The 20477-nt window shown below is 44.7% G+C and overlaps 1 protein-coding gene across 2 annotated transcripts in view; it reads right to left on the reverse strand.

Moving 5' to 3' along the window:
- The window catches only part of COP1 (COP1 E3 ubiquitin ligase), a 188822-nt gene that overhangs the window by 26150 nt on the left and 142195 nt on the right, over positions 1 to 20477 (reverse strand). For both annotated transcript variants that reach the window (XM_044301397.1, XM_044301396.1), the window contains 2 exons: positions 20000 to 20124; positions 16353 to 16513 (listed from right to left, as the gene is read on the reverse strand). In XM_044301397.1, coding sequence (XP_044157332.1) covers positions 16353 to 16513; positions 20000 to 20124 — 286 coding nt within the window. The remainder of the gene's footprint in view (positions 1 to 16352; positions 16514 to 19999; positions 20125 to 20477) is intronic.

Below are 20477 nucleotides of genomic sequence, written 5' to 3' on the forward strand. Positions count from 1 at the left end.
AGCGGACCCGAACGCCTCCGTCCAGCCCTGATGCAGTCTGAATGGAGCGGGTCCGCTCAGACTGCATCAGTCTGGCGGCGTTCAGCCTCCGCTCCGCTCGGACAGGCGGACAGCTGAACGCTGCTTGCAGCGTTCAGCTGTCCGCCTGGCCGTGCGGAGGCGTGCGGATCCGTCCAGACTTACAATGTAAGTCAATGGGAACGGATCCGCTTGAAGAGGTCACCATATGGCTCAATCTTCAAGCGGATCCGTCCCCCATTGACTTTACATTGAAAGTCTGAACGGATCCGCTCAGGCATCTTGCGCACTTAGAAAATTTTCTAAGTTATTAATGCAGACGGATCCGTACTGAACGGAGCCTCCGTCTGCATTAATATGATCGGATCCGTTCAGAACGGATCCGATCAAGCGCTAGTGTGAAAGTAGCCTTACATAGCAACCAACAAGTCAACAATTAAAGCAAGAGGAATGAGGGCTCTGTTCGCAAGAGCTTACAATCTATGAGATGAATTTAGAAGTAGGATAGAAGGATGAATGAATGGCATCTAGGGGAACTTCCCCTGCTTCTCTATGAGATCAGTATGGCTGCACTGAGCAGAGGGGAACTTGTCAGGGAAGCTGCGGAGCATGCTATTCTGCCACTGAATGCAGGAGACAATGTACCAGAAGGCTAAACAGCAGGGGGCGCTACCAAAGAGGAACACACACTGTACATAAACATACAACGGGGCACATTTATTAATAAGACCAACGGTTTAGACTCTGGTCTTAAAAGTTCCATAGATGGCGGTGGATCCGCTGAAGTTATGAAGGTTTTTATTAGGCTATTTTCACCCTCGCGATTTGGGGCGGATCTGTCATAGATCTGCAAAAACTGATCCGTTACAATAATACAAGCGCATGCATCCATCATGAACGGATCCGTTTGCATTATCTGTAACATAGCCAAGACCGATACGTCTTGAACACCATTGAAAGTCAATGGGAGACGGATCAATTTTCTATTGTGCCAGATTGTGTCTGAGAAAACAGATCCATTCCCATTGATTTACATTGTGTGCCAGGACGGATCCGTTTGGCTCAGTTTCGTGAAGCGGACAGCGAAACGCTTCAGGCAGCCTCCAGAGCGGAATGGAGACTGAACTGATGCAAACTGGTGCATTCTGAGCGGATCCTTTTCCATTCAGAATGCATTAAGGGCAAAACTGATCCGTTTTGGACCGCGTGTGAGAGCCCTGAACGGATCTGACAAACGGAAAGCCAAAACACGAGTGTGAAAGTAGCCTTACCTGTATGTTGCAATAATATTTCATTAGAAATGTCCTATTCTTTGCAGAACAGGATTCTCAGGATGTGGGTGCAATGCTGCAGTCCTAACCACTACAACGTTGAGAGTGCTGTGTAATTTCGGAGCCGATTTCCAACAACTGATTTACACAGACCAGAGGTTTGGAGGGGGTGGGGGGTGCTGCACCCCCCGCCGATCAGCCAGTGATAGGCTGCACAACCCCTATAAGTATACATGAGGAGTCTTGGCATGTGTGCACTGTCCTGCTCACTGGTGAAGGTGTGGTACTGTGTCACCAAATAGCAGGCGGCACTGTGACTTCAGACGGAGCTGTGAAGGAGACCTCTTGAAGCTCTCATTATAGCTTGTGAAAAGAAGATGGGCACGGACCGTGGGAGAGGAGTAGGGGCTGTGTACGGGTGGACAATATTCCAATGTAATAAAGATAAAATCAACCATCGCTGAAGTACGAGTTCAGGGAGTTTGCCAGCCATTGATCAGTAATGCAGACACTATGGAACTCATTAGACGAGGCATTAGACTGCACCCAACGTAAGGGGAGGTTTTCGGTTCCAGAGAGACATTTTCATTCCTACTGTCAGTGTGCTGAATAACAATATTGTGAAGTAAATATCATTAGTGTGAAGGAAAAGCCGCCCTGTGAAATAATAATGGGAAGGAACACAATGGTGTAACGTGACAGAACAAAAAACAGTCAAACATGCAAAGTCGCCGATACGTAACAAGTTTCACGTTTAAAGACCCCATAAACAATAGTGTATTGTTGGATGTATATGGGCAGCAACTCACTCAGCCCTGACAGATGATATCAGGGGAGAGGAGGATCAGGCAGACTGAACCTTTCCACCCAGTCCTATTGTTGTTTCCGGGCGCAACTGGCTGTGGCTTCCTTCTCCCCCCCAACAGACATCTACACACAAACCGAGCATGTATGCGTAATGGGGATACGGGAGAGAGCTGGTTCGGTCTAAAGCTATTGAAGATGTATGAGCAACTTAGAGGTACAGGGTTTTTCCGGGAGTTTCATACTGATGACCTATCCTTAGTATCTGATCGGTGGGGGTCTGACACCCGGGACCCCCGCAGATTAGCTGTTTGAGAAGGCGCAGGCGCTCACAGTAGCGCAGCGGCCGTCTAACAGCTTTTCATAAGCCAGGTGACGTCATGTTCATCGGTCACATGGCCTTGGAGCAGCTCAGCCCCATTGAAGTGAATGGGGCTGAACTACGATAACAAACGAAGCCACTATACAATGTATGGCGCGTGGTAAGCAGCTACATATTTAGCAGGGGTCCTGGGTTTCAGACCCTACAAATCAGATACTGGTGACCTATCAATCTAGAGGATAGGTCATCAGTATAAAGCTCCCAGAAAACCCCTTTAAAGGGATGATCCATAAAGACAACTTATTCCTTATGTACAGGATACGGAATAAGTGTATGATCGTCAGAGGTCTGAACGCTAGGCCCCCCCATCAATCTCTAAATGAAGACCAGTGTTCCCAGTTTGATTGGCAGGGCCAGGCATTATGATGATTTCCCTGCTTGGTTGTATCAAAGTGCAGAGGGATCAGCAGTTGCAGAGAGAGCAGAGCCTCTAGGTGTAATGGTAACGCCCCTGTTGCTCCTAGAGGCTAATTTGCATATATTAAAACATAATTTTTCTTCAGCAATGCGGGCACATATGAGCATGGGACCAACACAGATGTCTTCAGCTGCCAAGCGCACATGTAACAGGTGAGCTGGTGTCGTAGGGACAAATCTGCCGATAGATGCCCTTTAATAGAGGAAGAGATCCCCTCTAGCTCTGGAGGATCCAGCTAGTCTGTGTAGATCCTGGATTTCAATGGAGGTAGTGCAATGCTTACATTTCCCCTTTGGCGGCACTGCAGGGAAAGTGCACACTTGCTGCCAGGCTCCCTCACAGATTATAGCCGATTGCATGTAGATCACTTACAACAAAAAAAAAGAAAAGATTGTTTAAAGCAAAAAATCCCTAAATAGCAGCAGCCATAATGCATACCTCAAAGGTGTTTTCCGATATCAGACAGTGGGGGCATATCGCTAGGATATGCCCCCATTGTCAGATAGGTGCAGGTCCCACCTCTGGGACCCGCACCTACACTGAGAACGGACATGTGAAAATTGTGGAGGGCACACTGCACCCCCCATTAATTTCTAGGGGGTCACCGAAAATAGGCGAGCGCTTGCGTTGCGCTCCTATTCACTACTATGGGGAGAGCACTTGGCGGTGGCCACCACCTCTCCGCTCCGTTCAGGTGCAGGTCCCAGAGGTGCTACCAGTGCAGGCATTTCCATTTCTCCTATATCTGATGGACATTCTCCTGAAGGCAGTGCATCTAGCCTCTGCATTGTGTCCCATCCTATGAGGCACGTAGACTCACTCCAATCACACAGGGACGTTCAGCTACCTTGCAGCTACAGAACCAACATTTCCTGAGAACAGAAGCAATCATTTTTTCTTGATGGCCCCAATTACCATTATTGGCTTAATGTTCTAGGCTGTAAGAAAAAGGGTAACCTAGCAATATCAGGATATGGATTTTTCCACATATATGAAATAAGTACAGCGCGAGTACAGTGGGACTTTAGTCCCTGGGTAATGATCCGTGGGGCTAGGTATAGATATTATTTATTCTATTGGTCTGCATAGAAGTGGCTGGAGAGAGCCAAGTAAAACAATGCGAGGCCATTCCGTATGAAACGTCTTTCAGTTACTGGCTGTAAAGTGTAGGTTTAGTAAGAATTTACACCAAATTCCAGGCACAACAATTAAAGCAGCTCCTGAATATGCTCAGATTCCACACCTTGAGAGCGGCTGCTTTTCTAACTCTGCGGGAGGGTCAGTTTGCTGGTCTGTCTCTAAGGCCTCATTCACACGAGTGTTGTTTGGGTCCGCAATAGAGCCCCATTTTTTGCGGTTCGGATGCGGACTCATTAATTTCAATGGGGCCGCAAAAGTTGCGGACAGTACTCAGTGTGCTGTCCGCATCAGTTGGTCCGTTCCGTGGCCCCACAAAAAAAAAAATATATATATAATAGAACGTCCTATATATAGGCATTTCTATTATGGGCGGCCCCTTCCAGACCACAAAACACGGTGTGGTCGTATACATGTAGCCTAACCCTGCGCAAACTGTAATCTAAGTTCAGCCAGTTTCATAGGTACAATGCTGCCGATAAATGTCCTTTAAACCTAATACTTTTGTCTACTCCACTTTTCCTGCTCAATCCTCTTACAGGAGTGAGATGGTGACTTTTTAAAAACCAGCCTCAGTGAAACAGACTTAGGGTACTTTCACACTAGCGTTGCCGGAACTGCCTGCCGGATTCGGAAATCCGTATGCAAACTGATATCATTTGTTTCCGGATCCGTCTGACAAATGCATTGCAATACCGGATCCGTCTCTCCGGTGACATCTGGAAAAACGGATTTTTTTATTAAAGGTCTGCGCATGTGCAGACCGGGAAACTGGATCAGTGTTTCTGGAACACTTGGTACCGGATCCGGCATTAATACATTTCAATGGAAATTAATCAGGCAAGTGTTCCGGAATTTTGGCTGGAAAAATTTCTCCGGCCAAATACCGTAAAAGGCACTGAACTGAAGACATCCTGATGCATACCGAATGGATTGATTTCCATTAAGAATGTATTGGGATAAAACGGATGCGTTTTTTTTCCGGTATTGAGCCCCTTTGACGGAAGTCAATAACGGAAAACTTTAATGCTAGGGTGAAAGTACCCTTACATAGTTAATCACACTGACTTTCTCACCCATATTTCAAACTGGAGTGAGAGAAGTAAAACTTAAAAATAAAATAAAAAGCTACTTTTGGAAGTTAGAATTCTGGAGTGAAGCCCTGATAAACCAGGGCCTAAAGCTCTGTTCATATTATGTTCTAAGTCTAAGTTTTTCGAGACTATTATAGTGTTGACCTATCTTCTGGATAGACCATCCATATCTGAACACTGGTGGTTAGACACCCTGGACCCCTACGATCAGCTGTTTGAGAAGGCATCGGCGCTCCTTTGAGCGATGCGGCCTTCACTCAGCTCACCAAGCACAGCGCCACACATTGTATTGTGGCCGTGCCTAGTATCGCAGCTCAGCCCCATTCACTTCAATGAGCCGACCAAGTTTTGAGAAGGCCTCGGCCCTACTGCAAGCGCCAGTGCCTTCTCAAACAGCTGATTGGCGGGGGCCCCAGGTGTCGGATTTTCACCGATCCGATACTGAGGACCTATCCAATGGACAGACCATCAGTTTAAAAGTCTTGAAAAACCCCTTTAATTTCATAGAAAAAAGTCAATGGAAACACTCAGCTTAGAGCAAAAACGTGAAGTGAACAGGGACTAAAAGGCAATGGCTTTCTAGGAGAACAAGTCTCTAGCAACCAGTCTGTCTTATTTCGTTGGTTTATTGCTGCGAACCCTGCGGCGAATGAAGCAAAAGGAGTCCAAAAGACTTTGCTTTTCTTCAATGTTTGTTGGCATTCATAGATCACCTACAAAAAACCCTGGGGGAATCTCTACAAGCGTAGTATAATTCACTCCTAAAGTGTGAGCTCACGTGTGGCAGAACGTTTCCGTTGCAGATTTTACCCTTTGTATTTTAAGCCCCATTCACTTGCTTTGTAATTTTCAGCAGATTGCTGACGATTTGCTGAAAACTGTTCCAAAAAAAAAAAACTATTATGCCACATGTGCATCCGGCCTGAAGCGCTCGTTCTCTTTTTAAGAGCAGTGCAACTTTTTAGGGTCTGCGCCAATTCCTGCCCCTGAAGTGGAACATGGACAGTTCCTGGCACATGATGGTTCTTACAACCAGAGCCTTGATCATGTCCACAACAGAAGCAGCTCTGGGAACTGTTCCACAAAAGCCTAGAAACAAAGCAGAATACTAAGAGGGAGATTTATCATCCAGGTACGCCACTTTTGCAGAGTAAAACAAACGTAACAAACCCCGGGTCTGTGACTTTTCAAAAAGCACTGTGCCTAAATATAGGCGCAAGTGGTGTTTCTATGCCACCCTGGCCGATTTCTGAAAATCGGGGATGGTGGTGTGTGGTCCATTGGCTCCGACTCATTTCTGGCTTTAATGAACGGGCTACTGGAGGAGGCATGGATAGGTGGAGGATGCCCTTAATTTATGAAACTGTGTGTATCTCGTCAAGAGCATCGTCTGGCAGCGCAGGAGGATAATCAAGACCGGCGTACAAATGCTCGTCTCTAAAAAATGACTGCCTACATACAGTACTGTGCAAAGGTTCTGCAGCAGGACAAGGGCCCAAAAGAACATAAAAAATAAGGAGCCCTGGAAGTGATGATATGGCCCCCACAGAGCCTGGATCTCAATATCAACAAGTCTAACTAGGATTGCATTAAGAGACAGAAGGATTTGAGCAAACCTACATCCACAGAAGACGTGTGGTTATTTCTCCAAGATTTTTGGAACAACCTCTCTGCAGAGTTCCTTCAAAATCTCTGTGCAAGTCTACCTAGAGGAACTGAGGCCGTTTTGAAGGCAACTCGAGGCAACACCAAATATTAATTAGATTTAGATTTCTCTTTTGTTCACGCACTTTGCATTTTAATTGATAAAAATAAACTACTAAAGTCGCGCTGTAGTTTCATTAAGGGAATGAGTCACCAAAAATGCTTTCTGCCAGTTAAATCCAGATAGTAACACACGTCCCTTTTTTCTAATCTGTTTTTATTTTCTGATTGCAGATTTTTCAAATTCTATTTCCTGAACATGACTGTGAGGGCAGGCAGCTTGCCGCATTTAAAAAAAAATTGCTTTACAGCAGCCTCATGGGCCATGGACACAATGGTCAGGAGAGGGGACCTCATTGACTTCTATGGTAGAGTTGTCTAGGCGTGCCCTGTGCAGAAGTCATTGTACAAGGAAAGAATAGCTATGCTTTGACAATCACCTATTGAGAATAGTGGATCCTGTCTCATCGGTCATACTGTCATCAGTTATTGTGACCCAAAACTGAAGCCTACTCAGAGATAAGGTATAATGGAAAGATCTGCACCAGTTCTATGGTTTGTGACCCACAACTGGTTTGGGTTCACAATAACTGATGGAAATAACTGACCCAATAAATGAAGTGTGAACTCACCCTAACCCTGCCTGTAATGATATCACCTCTGTGTATAGATAAGCAGATAACTGCAGTAAAGCGATCTCTACAGACCAAGAAGTGGCGCCTATTATTAGGCTTCGTTTCCAGTGTGAAAAATGCAGGGTTTTATGGGTTTTGTTTGAATATAGATATTGACATAGAAATTTAAAATACCCACCCAAAACTTTTTAAAAATAGGTTAAACATAAAAACAGGATTTAAACAATAGGTCATTTTCTGATGACACATTTTCTTTAAACTTCAGATATGTCTTAAGGACATCTGAAGAGCTTAGATCGGTGCGAGACCCCTCCAATCTCTAGAATGAGGGGAGAGAAGCGTGCATTTAGCATATTCTCTCTCCTCACTGCAGGACAGGAAGAGCGATGAACTCAAGTCTATGGAAGAGTCTCACTCCTTTGTCGTGCAGTGAGGAGGGCAGGGCGCGCTGAGCGCACGCTGCTATCCCCTCAATTAAGAGCTCAGCGGGGGTCTCATCGCTCAGACCCTCACCGATCATATAAAAATTTGGTCAGTACCAAGAGGACTTGTTTACTGGCAGATTCACCTATTCACTCTGAAGGAGACACAGAAAATTTGTACTGCAGCCCTGGCTTTCTACAGTTATGGACAGAACATGCAGAACTAGTCTGCTGCGTACCAATGTAATATTAACAAGTGCGGGTGGCGCTGGCACATATTCCGCTTCAGCTCCAGTAATTACAATTGGGTGTTTTCTGCCTGATTCAATTGTTTCTTCCAAGATGAGGATAGCCATAAGGGTTTGGAAGCCACGCGTAATCCATGGACTTATGTATTGTAGCTTTGCAGATTATGTACGATAGGGTCCACTTTCATTGACAAATAATAACGAGCATCAATTGACAATCCAGCAAGTCGATTCACACTCCGTTACAATCTTCAGAGTATGTATGGATGGTGTGTCCCTATACAGTTTGCCTTATTGTGGGCAGTATGTTCCCTGTTTTTATGGGGTGATGCGTCACAATGATTTTATACCCACATAAAATATTCCATGGGCAACGATTAGGAGGAATGATCATTTGTCGCAGTTCTCACCCTGTGTAAATGGGCCCTTAAAGGGAACCTGTCACTGGGATTTTGTGTATAGAGCAGAGGACATGGGTTGCTAGATGGCCGCTAGCACATCCGCAATATCCAGTCCCCATAGCTCTGTGTGCTTTTAGTGTGTTAAAAAAAATTATTTGATACATATGCAAATTACCCTGAGAGGAGTCCTGTCCCTGAGACGAGTCCAGCACCGCCCCGCATCCTCAGAATCTCCTTCTTGCTCCCCGACGTCAGAAAGCTAGAGCGCCGTAATCTCGCGATGTGCGAGCTAGCGCATGCGCAGTTCGTTCCAGGAGGCGGATGCCAGCACAGGGAAGGAACACTATGACGACACAGCGCATTTGCTAGATCGCACATCACAAGATTACGGCGCTCTAGATTTACATGCAATCACCACCTCTGGTGTATGGGAACGCTTCAGCGATCGCTCATCCCTATTCATTCATTGTTTCTGAGCAGATCCCAATATACTGCCCCGAAACAATGATTTTGGGTGTTGCATCAATGATTCTTTCACCCAATGAACAAGTGCTTGTTCGATCATCGGGAGATCGGTGGCATCTTTACACTGGGCAATTATCAGGAATGAGCATCCTAGGGACACTCCTTCCTGATAATTGCCCTGATCATCGGCCCATGTACAGAGGTCTTAAAAGGAGTTCTCCAGGAATTAAGAAAATGAAAATACTTATTTATAATAAAGTAATATTTATGTTACCAAATACCTTTCATTAGTTATAATGGCTCGCTTTGTCTGTGGAGCAATCATTAGGAGAAATAAAATGGTTGCCGTCCTATTAGTACACACAAAACCTGTCCTAATCCCACAGGAGGACAAGTTACTACAGAGCATTGAGCTAAAGAGCTGCCTCATCCTCCCTCTCTGCTTTTCAGGGATTATCATCCTGAATCCAGTTTAATAAGATCTTCAGCTGAATCTCTGTAGGAATGGAGTTCCCGAGGAGACATGAAGTACAGAGAGGAGGTGGGGATGCGGTAATGAGCAGCACTTGTATGTAGTCCCCATTACCACATTACATGTCCTGTCCGTCCTCTGTACTTCATGTCTCCTCATGAACTCCATTCCCACAGAGATTCAGCTGAAGATCATATTAAACTGTATTCAGGATCATAATCCCTGACAAGTAGAGCAGAGAGGAGGATGAGGCAGATCTTTAGCTCAGTGTTGTGAAGTAACTTGTCCTCCTGTATGAATAGGACAGGTTTTGTGTGTACTAATAGGATGGCAGCCATTTTATTTCTTCTAATGATTGCTCTCTAGCCAAAACAAGACATTATAAGTAATGAAAGGTATTTGGCAATATATTTATAATGAGGTAATATTTAAGTATTTTCATTTTCTTAATTCCCTAAGAAGCCCTTTAAGTGTACATTGTCTAAATATTAGACTGGGTTGGTAAATCTACACGCTCTTGATTTTCACCTGGTATTCTAACAAATAGCTCAAGTTCACCTATACAGAACATATGAAAGTACACAGCACGGGATCCTTATACCAGCATTCATAACGGTTGTAGAATGTCTGGCAGAGCGGGAACACTAGTCTGCAGACTCTGTTCTTCTGCAAATGTCAGCCGCTAGCTGGCTGTACAGGCAGATATCCCTGCTGGGGACCACAACGCTGATTACTAATAAATCACCTCTTATTTCCCTGTTGCCTGTTTTGCTATAAATTAACTTGAAAAGGGCTTGCGAACGCTTTCCAAAGCCAGTCGGCTAAGACATAGCAATTTTAGCTTCTATTCCGCTAGATCTGCCGTGTATAAGGGCTGTGATGTATACTGTCTTTCTTCATAGAAGGGGGGGAGCGGCAAGGTGAAAAGTTTAACCAGCAGAGACAAAAAAGATTGATGGAAGTGTGACTCAGCCTCCACCCGATTACACTGCAGATCACTCTACTTAATCAAGTCTTTTTATCCCATGAACATCTTAATATCTATGAAATATGGAGCACATAAATACATAACTATTCTGTATTGGTAGGAAAAAAATTAATCAATCTCGTTACATACAAGAACTGCAATGGTGCGGAGGGGACCTCAATGCCAAAAGAAGACATCCCGCCTAGTGACCGTTCATTCTACCAAACCACACTCTAATCGTGGACTGGAGAGTCATGGAATTTTTTTGGCCCTTCCTTAAAGGGTGGCACCATGTAGATTGCCCACTACTTAGTCTTTGCCAATTTTCTAGTATGGTGGAGAAGCAAATGTGGGCCTAGATTTCAAAAACCTCTCTCCCAGGGCCGACAAGGTGACTGTCTTCATGATAAAGCTGGCCACACAAATAACATCAACATGCAGATTATGGCAGGACCAGGCGACCAGTCTGATGTGTATAGGGTCCTCCCGACTCACCCCTGACCATGCAGATGTCTGAAGAAAAGGACTGGGCAGTTGGGTTTCAATTCCCTAGTTCTCGAGCAGAAAAACCACACAGAGCACTCTGGCAGTGGATTACTTCCCTCTTCCCAATTACTACATATGCATGCTCAGCCAAGCCAGGCATGCTTGTGGATGGGCGAATCGGGAAGAATAGTGTTCAGCAGACAGTAATCTGATGTCTACAGCCTGCCTTACTGTTCCCTTTCACATTAGTGCACAACGGTCACAAACGTGTTAAGGTTTAAAACATGAGGGTCAAGGGACTGAACAGTGAGACTGGTGTCCAAATTGTTCTATGTGCTACTGGATCTCTTTAAAGGGAACCTGTCACCTGGATTTTGTGTATAGAGCCGAGGACATGCGTTGCTAGATGGCCACTAGCACATCTGCAATACCCAGTCCCCATAGCTCTGTGTGCTTTTATTGTGTATAAAAACAGATTTGATAGATATGCAAATTACCTGAGATGAGTCAGAGCTTGAAAATATGACTTCTCTGGTCACACAAGTAAGATATGACTCTTATGTTTATTTGCATATGTATCAAATCGTTTTTTTATACACAATAAAAGCACACAGAGCTATGGGGACTGGATATTGCGGATGTGCTAGCAGCGGCCATCTAGCAACCCATGTCCTCAGCTCTATACCCAAAATCCAGGTGACAGGATCTCTTTAAGCATTCAAGATGAGGCAATGCAACCAAGTGCATCCTTCCAACTTTATGTGCCTCCAAGACGGCCTAGTAATATGCTTCCTACATTACAAGCGGATGCCCAATATTTAACTCTGCTGTGCAGACTATAAAGTTAAATGTCAGGGAGAAAAATCCTCATGCACAGTAAACATGATTGACTGAACCTACATATAAACGTAAGCCTTGCATGTTTCTATGTTCGGTTCACTCTACAGGAAGCACAACGGCCCCAAGGACATGTCCGATTCTCATTCTTGCATACAGCTCATTATTGCGAGGGTCCCTGCAGAGAGACACCGCAAACAACCCATGGCCTGAGCGGTGACAGGTGTATGAACGGCTCAGCGGTCACGTGCTAATCATGGACATGTCCCACTGAAGCTACCGACTGGCCGGCCATGGTCACGTGCATGTATACGACATTATTATTATTTATTATTAAAGTGCCATTCATTCCATAGCGCTGTACATATGATAAGGGGTGCACATACATAATACAGACAACTGCACTAATCATAAACAAGACAAGTTACAAACTGGTTCAGAAGGAGAGGGCCCTGCCCCTGAGGGCTTGCAATCTACATGATATCACCACTTGTGGTTTGGCAGGGACAGAAGTCACAACGCTGCAACTGGGACATTTTTTTTTAAATTCCTTTTACATGTGCATATCCCTTTTAAAACATCATGTTTTATCTGCCTGTCCTATTGAGGGCCATACAAAGAGGTATTGATGACCAAAGGTAACGTACAAGCCCAAATGTGTGCACAATCACAATCTTTTCCCATACAAGTCAAGCACATATACCACAGATATAAAAAATGCCCTTAGAGGGAACCTGTCACCGGGATTTTGGGTATAGAGCTGAGGACATGGGTTGCTAGATGGCCGCTAGCACATCCGCAATACCCAGTCCCCATAGCTCTGTGTGCTTTTATTGTGGAAAAAAATGAATTTGATACATATGCAAATTAACCTGAGATGAGTCCTGTATGTGAGATGAGTCAGGGACAGGACTCATCTCAGGGTAATTTGCATATGTATCAAATCGTCTTTTTTCCACAATAAAAGCACACATGAGATATGGGGACTGGGTATTGCGGATGTGCTAGCGGCCATCTAGCAACCCATGTCCTCAGCTCTTTACCCAAAATACCGGTGACTGGTTCCCTTTAAGTCAAAAAATCTACGTCATCGAAATGTACTTGCTGGAGTCATTGGGGCGTATCGCTGCATGCTAGGAGTCATTCCTCTTAACCTGCCAACAACGCTCTCACAGGCCTCTCCTTTACTCCCTGATGTCGGCGCCTGGTCACAGAAGACCTCATGAATGACTCCATGACACCCTGCATACAGTGGCCCGCCTCTAAGACTCCAGCAAGTATGTTTTGATGACGTCAGGTACATTTTCAAAGTCGATTTTTCCCAATAACACAGTCATTGTGCGCTAGTTTCTGAAAGCTCAGCAGCTGGGACAGTGGGGGCATGCAAATAGTTCCATACCCCTGGTCTGATGACAGGTTCCCTTTTAAAAAAAAAAAAAAAAAAGAAAAAGAAAAGAATCAGACCCTGAAAACCACAAGGGAATATTCACAAATTCCCGTTCAGAAGCATAACATCCTACGGCAGCCGAGCATCTAATTATTTTTCCTCTTAACCACTTCAAGGTTTTCATGCATGTTTAAAAAAAAATTAAAAAATGAAAAAAAAAAAAAAAGGCCTAATTCATTAAAACAATGCCTGCGTGCGGATCCTTTCGCTCCGCCATCCCAGCCTGCAGTTGCATTAACCTTTACCTCGGCTCATTTTCTGCCTGCAGTTTCTTTATCTGGATCTACTGGTTGATTGCAGCTCGGATATTACTTCTTTGGTACTTCGCGTAGTTGCATCGCACCCTCCCCTCGTTCTCAATTGCCTTATCTGCAGTAATGAACTCTTTCAGACAAACAGCCGGCAATTTGCTCGGCTTTATCCTAGCGAGTACCAGGGACAGAGAAGAAATTAATATGCAGAGTCATATCCGGCTCTGTGCACGAACACCTTTTGTATTGTTTTAAAAAAAGAGCTGCTGCAAGCGGCGGAGCAAAAAAAAAAAAAAAAAAATAAAAAATCATACAAAACAAGAAATAGTGATTCCTCTCAGCAGCCATTAACCCAAAACTGATCTGAAATTCTATACGGCGGTAGGAATGGGGTTGGCACATCGAACAGTCCTCACTGCATTTGTTTCCTTTCTTTTGCAGGGCTCCCTGAACCCCTCCATTGATATAAGACGCGGCGGTAAGAATATACTGAAGGTCAGAGAAGAACATGGAGGCGGAAGAGAATCTTTTTCCTAGATACAATGGAATCAGTTATGCATTTACGAAGGGTCAGCGGCGAGATGGTCTAAGAGGAGGATAATAATGCTTTCAGCTGAAGAGCTACAAAAATACTGACGGATCTTTAAAAAAAAAACAAACAAAAAACCTTATAAAAAGATTCTTATTGATTGAATAGAACCATATTCAGCTGCTTTAAGCCTGTGCGAGTCTTTCCCCGGGAGTCCCCTGCCTTCTTTATCTTGCTTCCACAAGCATCCATATTGTCCAACTCATTATTTTGCAGGATGCAATACAATAACTAGCAGGCCGAGTCTGCTACCTGGATTTTCTACCTACAGCCTCACCTGACAGTTCACCATGTGGCGGCACTTTAATGAATAATAGGCCACGTCATTACCATTTTTCTGAATGATACACATGATGCAATGTTAAGAACAATACAAAGCCATACAGTGACTTAAACAGATTGATCTCTTACTTTTAGGGTCCATTACCACATCCGTAAATCCGCAAAACATGGACACCGGCTATGTACGTTCTGCATTTCGCGGCAGGCCTTGTGATAGAAATGACTATTCTGAAGACAAGAATTGGACATGCTCTCTCTTTTTTACGGGGCCATGGAAAGGAACTAACACAGTGTGTTGTCCGTATCTTTTGCAGCCCCATTGAAATGAATGGGTCCGCACCAGTTCCGCAAAATTCGGGACCCATTTATACGGACGTGTTAATGGACCCTTATGGCAAGATATGACAGACGGAAAATGAAGGCCGAAGGCCTGAGGTCGAAAGGAAAATCATAACAGTAAAGGGGGCCTAACACATTAGATAGCTGTGCTATCCCTGCAGACTCCCTTTATACACATGCATCAGGTCAAGTGAGAAAGTATTCTCAATGGGGTTATAGGAGTAAAGCTGGATTTAGAAAGCCCAATATTTGGGCCGATTATCGGGAACGAACGTTTCTACTAAGGCTCGTTCCTGACAATCTCGTGTAAAGGTGCCGCAAATCACCCGATGAACGAGCAAAACGCTAGTTCATCAGGTGAAATGATTGTTGGTGTGAGCACCTCAATCATTGTTCCCGGGCAGCAGATTGTCTAAGCAGCACTTTGACGCTCAGGAGCGATGATTTGGTAGCAGCTCATCCTTGTACTGTGCAGGAGATCGCTGTATGTAAATCCAACGCTTCACCTCCACTGAAGGAGTAACTGAGTATCGGGAAGGAACGCTACCTTCCTGACAATCTGCTGCTCATCTGATAGTCTACATGCATCTTTAGTCACTGCCAGCAACCTCTGGCAGCAGCTTCGCTCTCTTGAAAACAAAAGGATGAGGCATATTGAAATCCAGCATGACATCTGCTGTCAGGAAACGCAGGGTCAAAATCATATGTTTTTAATGGTCCCCCGGCAATCAGCTGGTTCAGCAGACGTTCTTCTAACATATATGGACACCTTTAACGCCACCAGACTCTCTATAAGACTACACAACTGCTACTATTAAAGTCAGGTATGATATAGATATTATTGTACTGGGTTATTTGGAAGCAAACAAGGTCTTCAACATCCCAGATATTAGAAGGTGACGTGCGGTGAGCAAAACTTCACAGTGGTGTAGTTCAGGTTTTGTGAATTTAAAGGGGTTCTTCACTTTCATTTAACTGACGATCTATCCTCTGGATAGATCATCAGCTTCTGATCGGTGGGGGTCCGACACCCGGGACCCCCGGCGATCAGCTGTTTTAGAAGGCAGCGGCGCTCCAGCAGCGCCGCTGCCTTCTCACTATTTACCGCCGGGCCGCCCGCCCACTGACGTCACGACTTGTATCAACTAGAGTGGGCGCGGCTAAGCTCTGTTCACTTGAATGGAGCTTAGCCGCGCCCACTCTAGTTGATATAAGTCGTGACGTCAGTGGGCGGGCGGCCCGGCGGTAAACAGTGAGAAGGCCGCGGCGCTGCTGGAGCGCCGCTGCCTTCTCAAACAGCTGATCGGCAGGGGTCCCGGGTGTCGGACCTCCGCCGATCAAAAGCTGATGATCTATCCAGAGGATAGATCATCAGTTAAATGAAAGTGCAGAACCCCTTTAAGTGAATGGGAGCTGAGCTGCAATAACCCGGCTCGGCCACTACACAGTGGATGGAGCTGTTCGCTTACAGCTACATCCACTGTGCATTTCCCAGCACCTGCTAAGAATGGCTGATCAGTGTGGGTGCCATGTGTATGACCACCAACCATCTAATACTGATGACCTTTCCAGAGGATCAATCATCAATATCTAGGACCTGGACAACCCCTTTAAATCATAGACTTCTCTCATTTGATGAAATGTAGTTATGGAAATGCAGTCATGTTTGTAAATGAGTCTTACCCCATCAGGAAGAGCCCTCCAACACACAGCGCTCACAAACTCATTGGTGTCGTCTTCTTTGCGATCTTTGTCCAATACACTCTTAACAGTGTCAAACTTGAAAGTCAGAAGGGTTTTTGAGAGCCCCTTATAGTACAGGTAGAGGGAGTTGTTCTCGCTTCCTACAGTAGAATAATGAACAGATATATAATCAGTCCTAACGGTGAGGACACAGCGAACCAAACCTCATAATGGGATATAGGATGAGGAAGGACAGACTCCATTTCATAGAGAACGTACATGGCAGTCCACTCATAACTTGTGTAAAGAAAGTGTAGGACTACAGAGGAGCAAACACGGACTATTTCCATGTCGTTTCCATTGAAAATACAAGGTTAAAGGGTTTGTCTGACAGACACAATGTCATTTTACATAGAAGCCGGCCTGTAGTTCAGTTAAGGTCCACGATTTCAGCTTTTCGAACACCCAATTCAATGCTGGGCAAGGTGTGTCCGACCTTTTAATTCAAATGAATGACCAGCTATACAGTGTATGTATAGGCTGTGCGTTTCTCGGTACTCGACCACAGAAGAGGGTACAAATAGGGTAGACGGGAGTTTTTGCCTAGCCCACCTTTAAGCTTCATTCACATGTTTGTATGAACCGTTTTGGACTGAGCTCTGCACTAAAATAAGTGGAACGTAGGGTAGATTTAGAGGTAGTGATGCCCAGTGCATTTGGGAAGTCATCAGACTCTTTTTCCATTTGGTTATTTTGCAGCCTTGTGCTAAAATAAAAACAATATGAAGTTTTTCCCCATCAATCTGCACTTCAGTACCCCATAATAACAAACTGAAATCAGAATTTTTGCTAATTTATTGAAAAAAGAAAAACTAAAACTTGCATTGACTTACGCATTCAGACCCTTTACTTAGGACTCAGTTGAAGCACCTGGCAGTGATTACAGCCTCCAGTCAGCTTGGGTACGATGCTACAAGGTTTGCACACAAGGATTTGGGTTATTTTCTGCTATTCTTCTCTGCAGATCCTCTAAAGCAGGAATGGCCAACCTGCAGCCCTCCAGCTGTTGTAAAACTACAACTCCCACATGCCCTGCTGTAAGCTGATAGATGTAGGCAGCCTGGGCATGCTTGGAGTTGTAGTTTTGCAACAGCTGGAGCGCCGCAGATTGGTAATTTCTGCTCTAAAGCTCTGTCAGGTTGGATGGGGACCGTTGGTGGACAGCCATATTCAGGTCTCTCCAGAAATGTTCGATTGGGTTCAAGTCAGGGCTCTGGGTGGGTCACTCAAGGACATTCACAGAGTTGTCCCCAAGCCACTCCTGCGTTGTCTTGGCTGTGTGCTTAGGATCATTGTCTTGATGGAAGGTGAACTGTGGCCGTCTGAAAAACATTCCCACAGCATGACACTGCCACCACCATGCTTCACTGTAAGGATGGTATTAGGCAGGTGATAAGCAGTGCCTGGATTACTAGTCACCTCGCTTATCAAGGCCCTTGGCCCCGATTACTTAGATTATTGGGACGGTCAGCTCTAGGAAGAATCCTGGCTGTTCCAAACTTCTTCTATTTAAGAATTATGGAGGCCACTGTGCTCTTCTCCAAATCTTTGCCTCCACACAATCCTTTCTCTGGGCTCTACAAGCAGTTCTTTCCTCTTCATGGCTTGGTTTTTGCTCCGATATGCATTGTAAGCTGTGAGACCTTAAATAGACAGAGCCGTCTCTTTCCAGGTCATGTCCAAAAAACTGAATTTATCACAGGTGACCTCCAATCAAGAGAGAAATGGGAGGCCCCAGTGATACATTTCAAATGTCAAAGCAAAGGGTGTGACCAATACGCAATTTTTCTTTTTAATAAAAGTTTTCTAAAATTCAGTTTTTATTTTGTCATTATATGGGGTACAGTGCAGACTGATGGGGGAGAACTGAATTTTGACATAACATGTGCAAAAAAAGTGAAAGGGTCTTAATGAACCCGTCATCAACTTTATGCTAACCTCACTGAGGGCAGTATAAAGTAGTGACAGAAATGCTGATGTCAGCGGTGTGTGACTCATCAGCTAATAGTAAGTGGTTGCCGAGAACCAGCATCATAATCATTGCAGCCCAGGCCTCGAAAAGAGTCAAATCTACCTGAGAAGAGTAATGGTTATTAATGACTTCCTGCCCACCCGCTGATGACTGACCGTCTTCTACCTAGTTTTCTCTCTAGTAGAGAACGGCCAATCATCAGCAGGAGATTATGAATAACCAGGACTCTTCTCTGGTAGATTTGACTCTTTTCAAGGCCTGGGCTGCAATGATTATGATGCTGGTTCTCAGCAACCACTTACTTTTAGCTCACGATGTGACACACCGCTGAGATCAGCATTTCTATCACTACTTTATACTGCCCTCAGTACAGTCAGCATAAAGTTGATGACATGGTTCCTGTTAAGACTTTCTGAATGCATTGTATACACGTGTGTTCATTACCATAAATGTAGGGACAGTTACCTAAAGGATTCTCAATGGAAAACTGCATCCCTAATTCAAGAGGTGGGCTCTCAAACTAAATTTGTTATCCACAGGACAGGTGATTACTTTATGATCGCTGGGGGACCAAATGCTGGCGCACTAGGAGGGAAACACCACACCAAGCATAAGAGGGAAGGGGGAACAGGGAATCAGGCCTGAGAACTAGGGAAGGAAGATAGACACCTCCTAGTAAACCCTAACCAAAATCCTGACCGACTACCAGTATGAACAGACCACAGAGGCAGGTGTGTTCATACGCAGCCCTATAGGACCCTGGTACTAATGGCAGGGACGAGACTACCTCTTCCTCCAAAAGGAAGGACGAATAAGAGTCTCCTTCAGGCCTACAACAATAGGGAAATGCAACACACAGAACCCTAAACAAAATACAAAAGGGAAAGGAAAGACTTAACTTCAAAAAGGCTTACGGAAGTACCAGGAACTCCGCCGACATCCACACACCAGCAATCCACAACTAAAACTGAAGCTATAAACCGCACAGCATTGTGGGAGAAGCAACAATAAATAAGCAAGGTAAATGACCACATTAGCAACACCTGAGGCAAGGGGTGTGGCCATTACCAGAAACAACAAACGCCTATTGATCCACAAGGAAAACCTGTCAGATCAAACCACGTGTTGCCAGTCTCACCGATCTCCTGCCACGGGAACGTCCGTGACACAAAGTTCCCTTATGTGAATGAAGCGGTAGTGTGGATGTATAAGCACTATGTCACGCACTGTCTATAGGTACAGCAACCAGCTATCTCAATAAGTCACATAGAAGTAAATGGACTCCCATTCATACAGGACCACTCAGGGGGACACTGTACTTTTGATTGCTAGGTCCTAACAATAAGATCCCCAGCAAACTACTTTTTATCACCTATTTTGTGGATACGTGATAAATGTAGATCGAGGGTAAACCACTTAAGTCAACTGTCCCAAAAAAATATGCAAACAAAGGGCTGGTATGAGGCATGCTCCTGAAAAGAAAAAAATAAGCCAGCAACCATTACTATAAATAACAATAATGCAAAACGAACATCAAAAACCACACTGCAAGAATAAGGCCATACAGAACATAATCCATTATCACTGCGATGGAAAGACATAAAACAGTACTGACCACAGGCAATATAATCTCCATTAGATGCCAAACCAACAAAATTCTTCTCATTAATGTGACCCTTGAAGGAGCGTAGGCAATGTGGTCTGGTGACGTTCCACAACTTCAGCTGACTGTCTGTTGATCTGAGGAAAACAGGAGACTGAGCAGGGAATATCTTGAGAGCATATGAAGAACAGTATAGACAAGCAACAAGTGACTTAAAGGGTTTGTCCCACGAAAAATATTCTCAATTTTCATACCCGCACCTGGATCTGAATACTTTTGTAATTGCATGTAATTGAAAATTTACCATAGCCACTGAGTTATCCAATAAAATGTATCTGTATAGCACCACCTGCTCTTTGTTTTAGTTTTTTTCTCATTTCTTTGACCTGCTCACTGATATGGCCGCACATACTCAGTTTCATCCTTCAACTGCCTCCTGAGCTGTGATAGGTAGAGCTGAGACACGCCCCCTTAGCTGCAGCAGAAAAGA

The sequence above is a fragment of the Bufo gargarizans genome, chromosome 7 (assembly GCF_014858855.1).
Source record: "Bufo gargarizans isolate SCDJY-AF-19 chromosome 7, ASM1485885v1, whole genome shotgun sequence".
Lineage (NCBI taxonomy): Eukaryota > Metazoa > Chordata > Amphibia > Anura > Bufonidae > Bufo > Bufo gargarizans.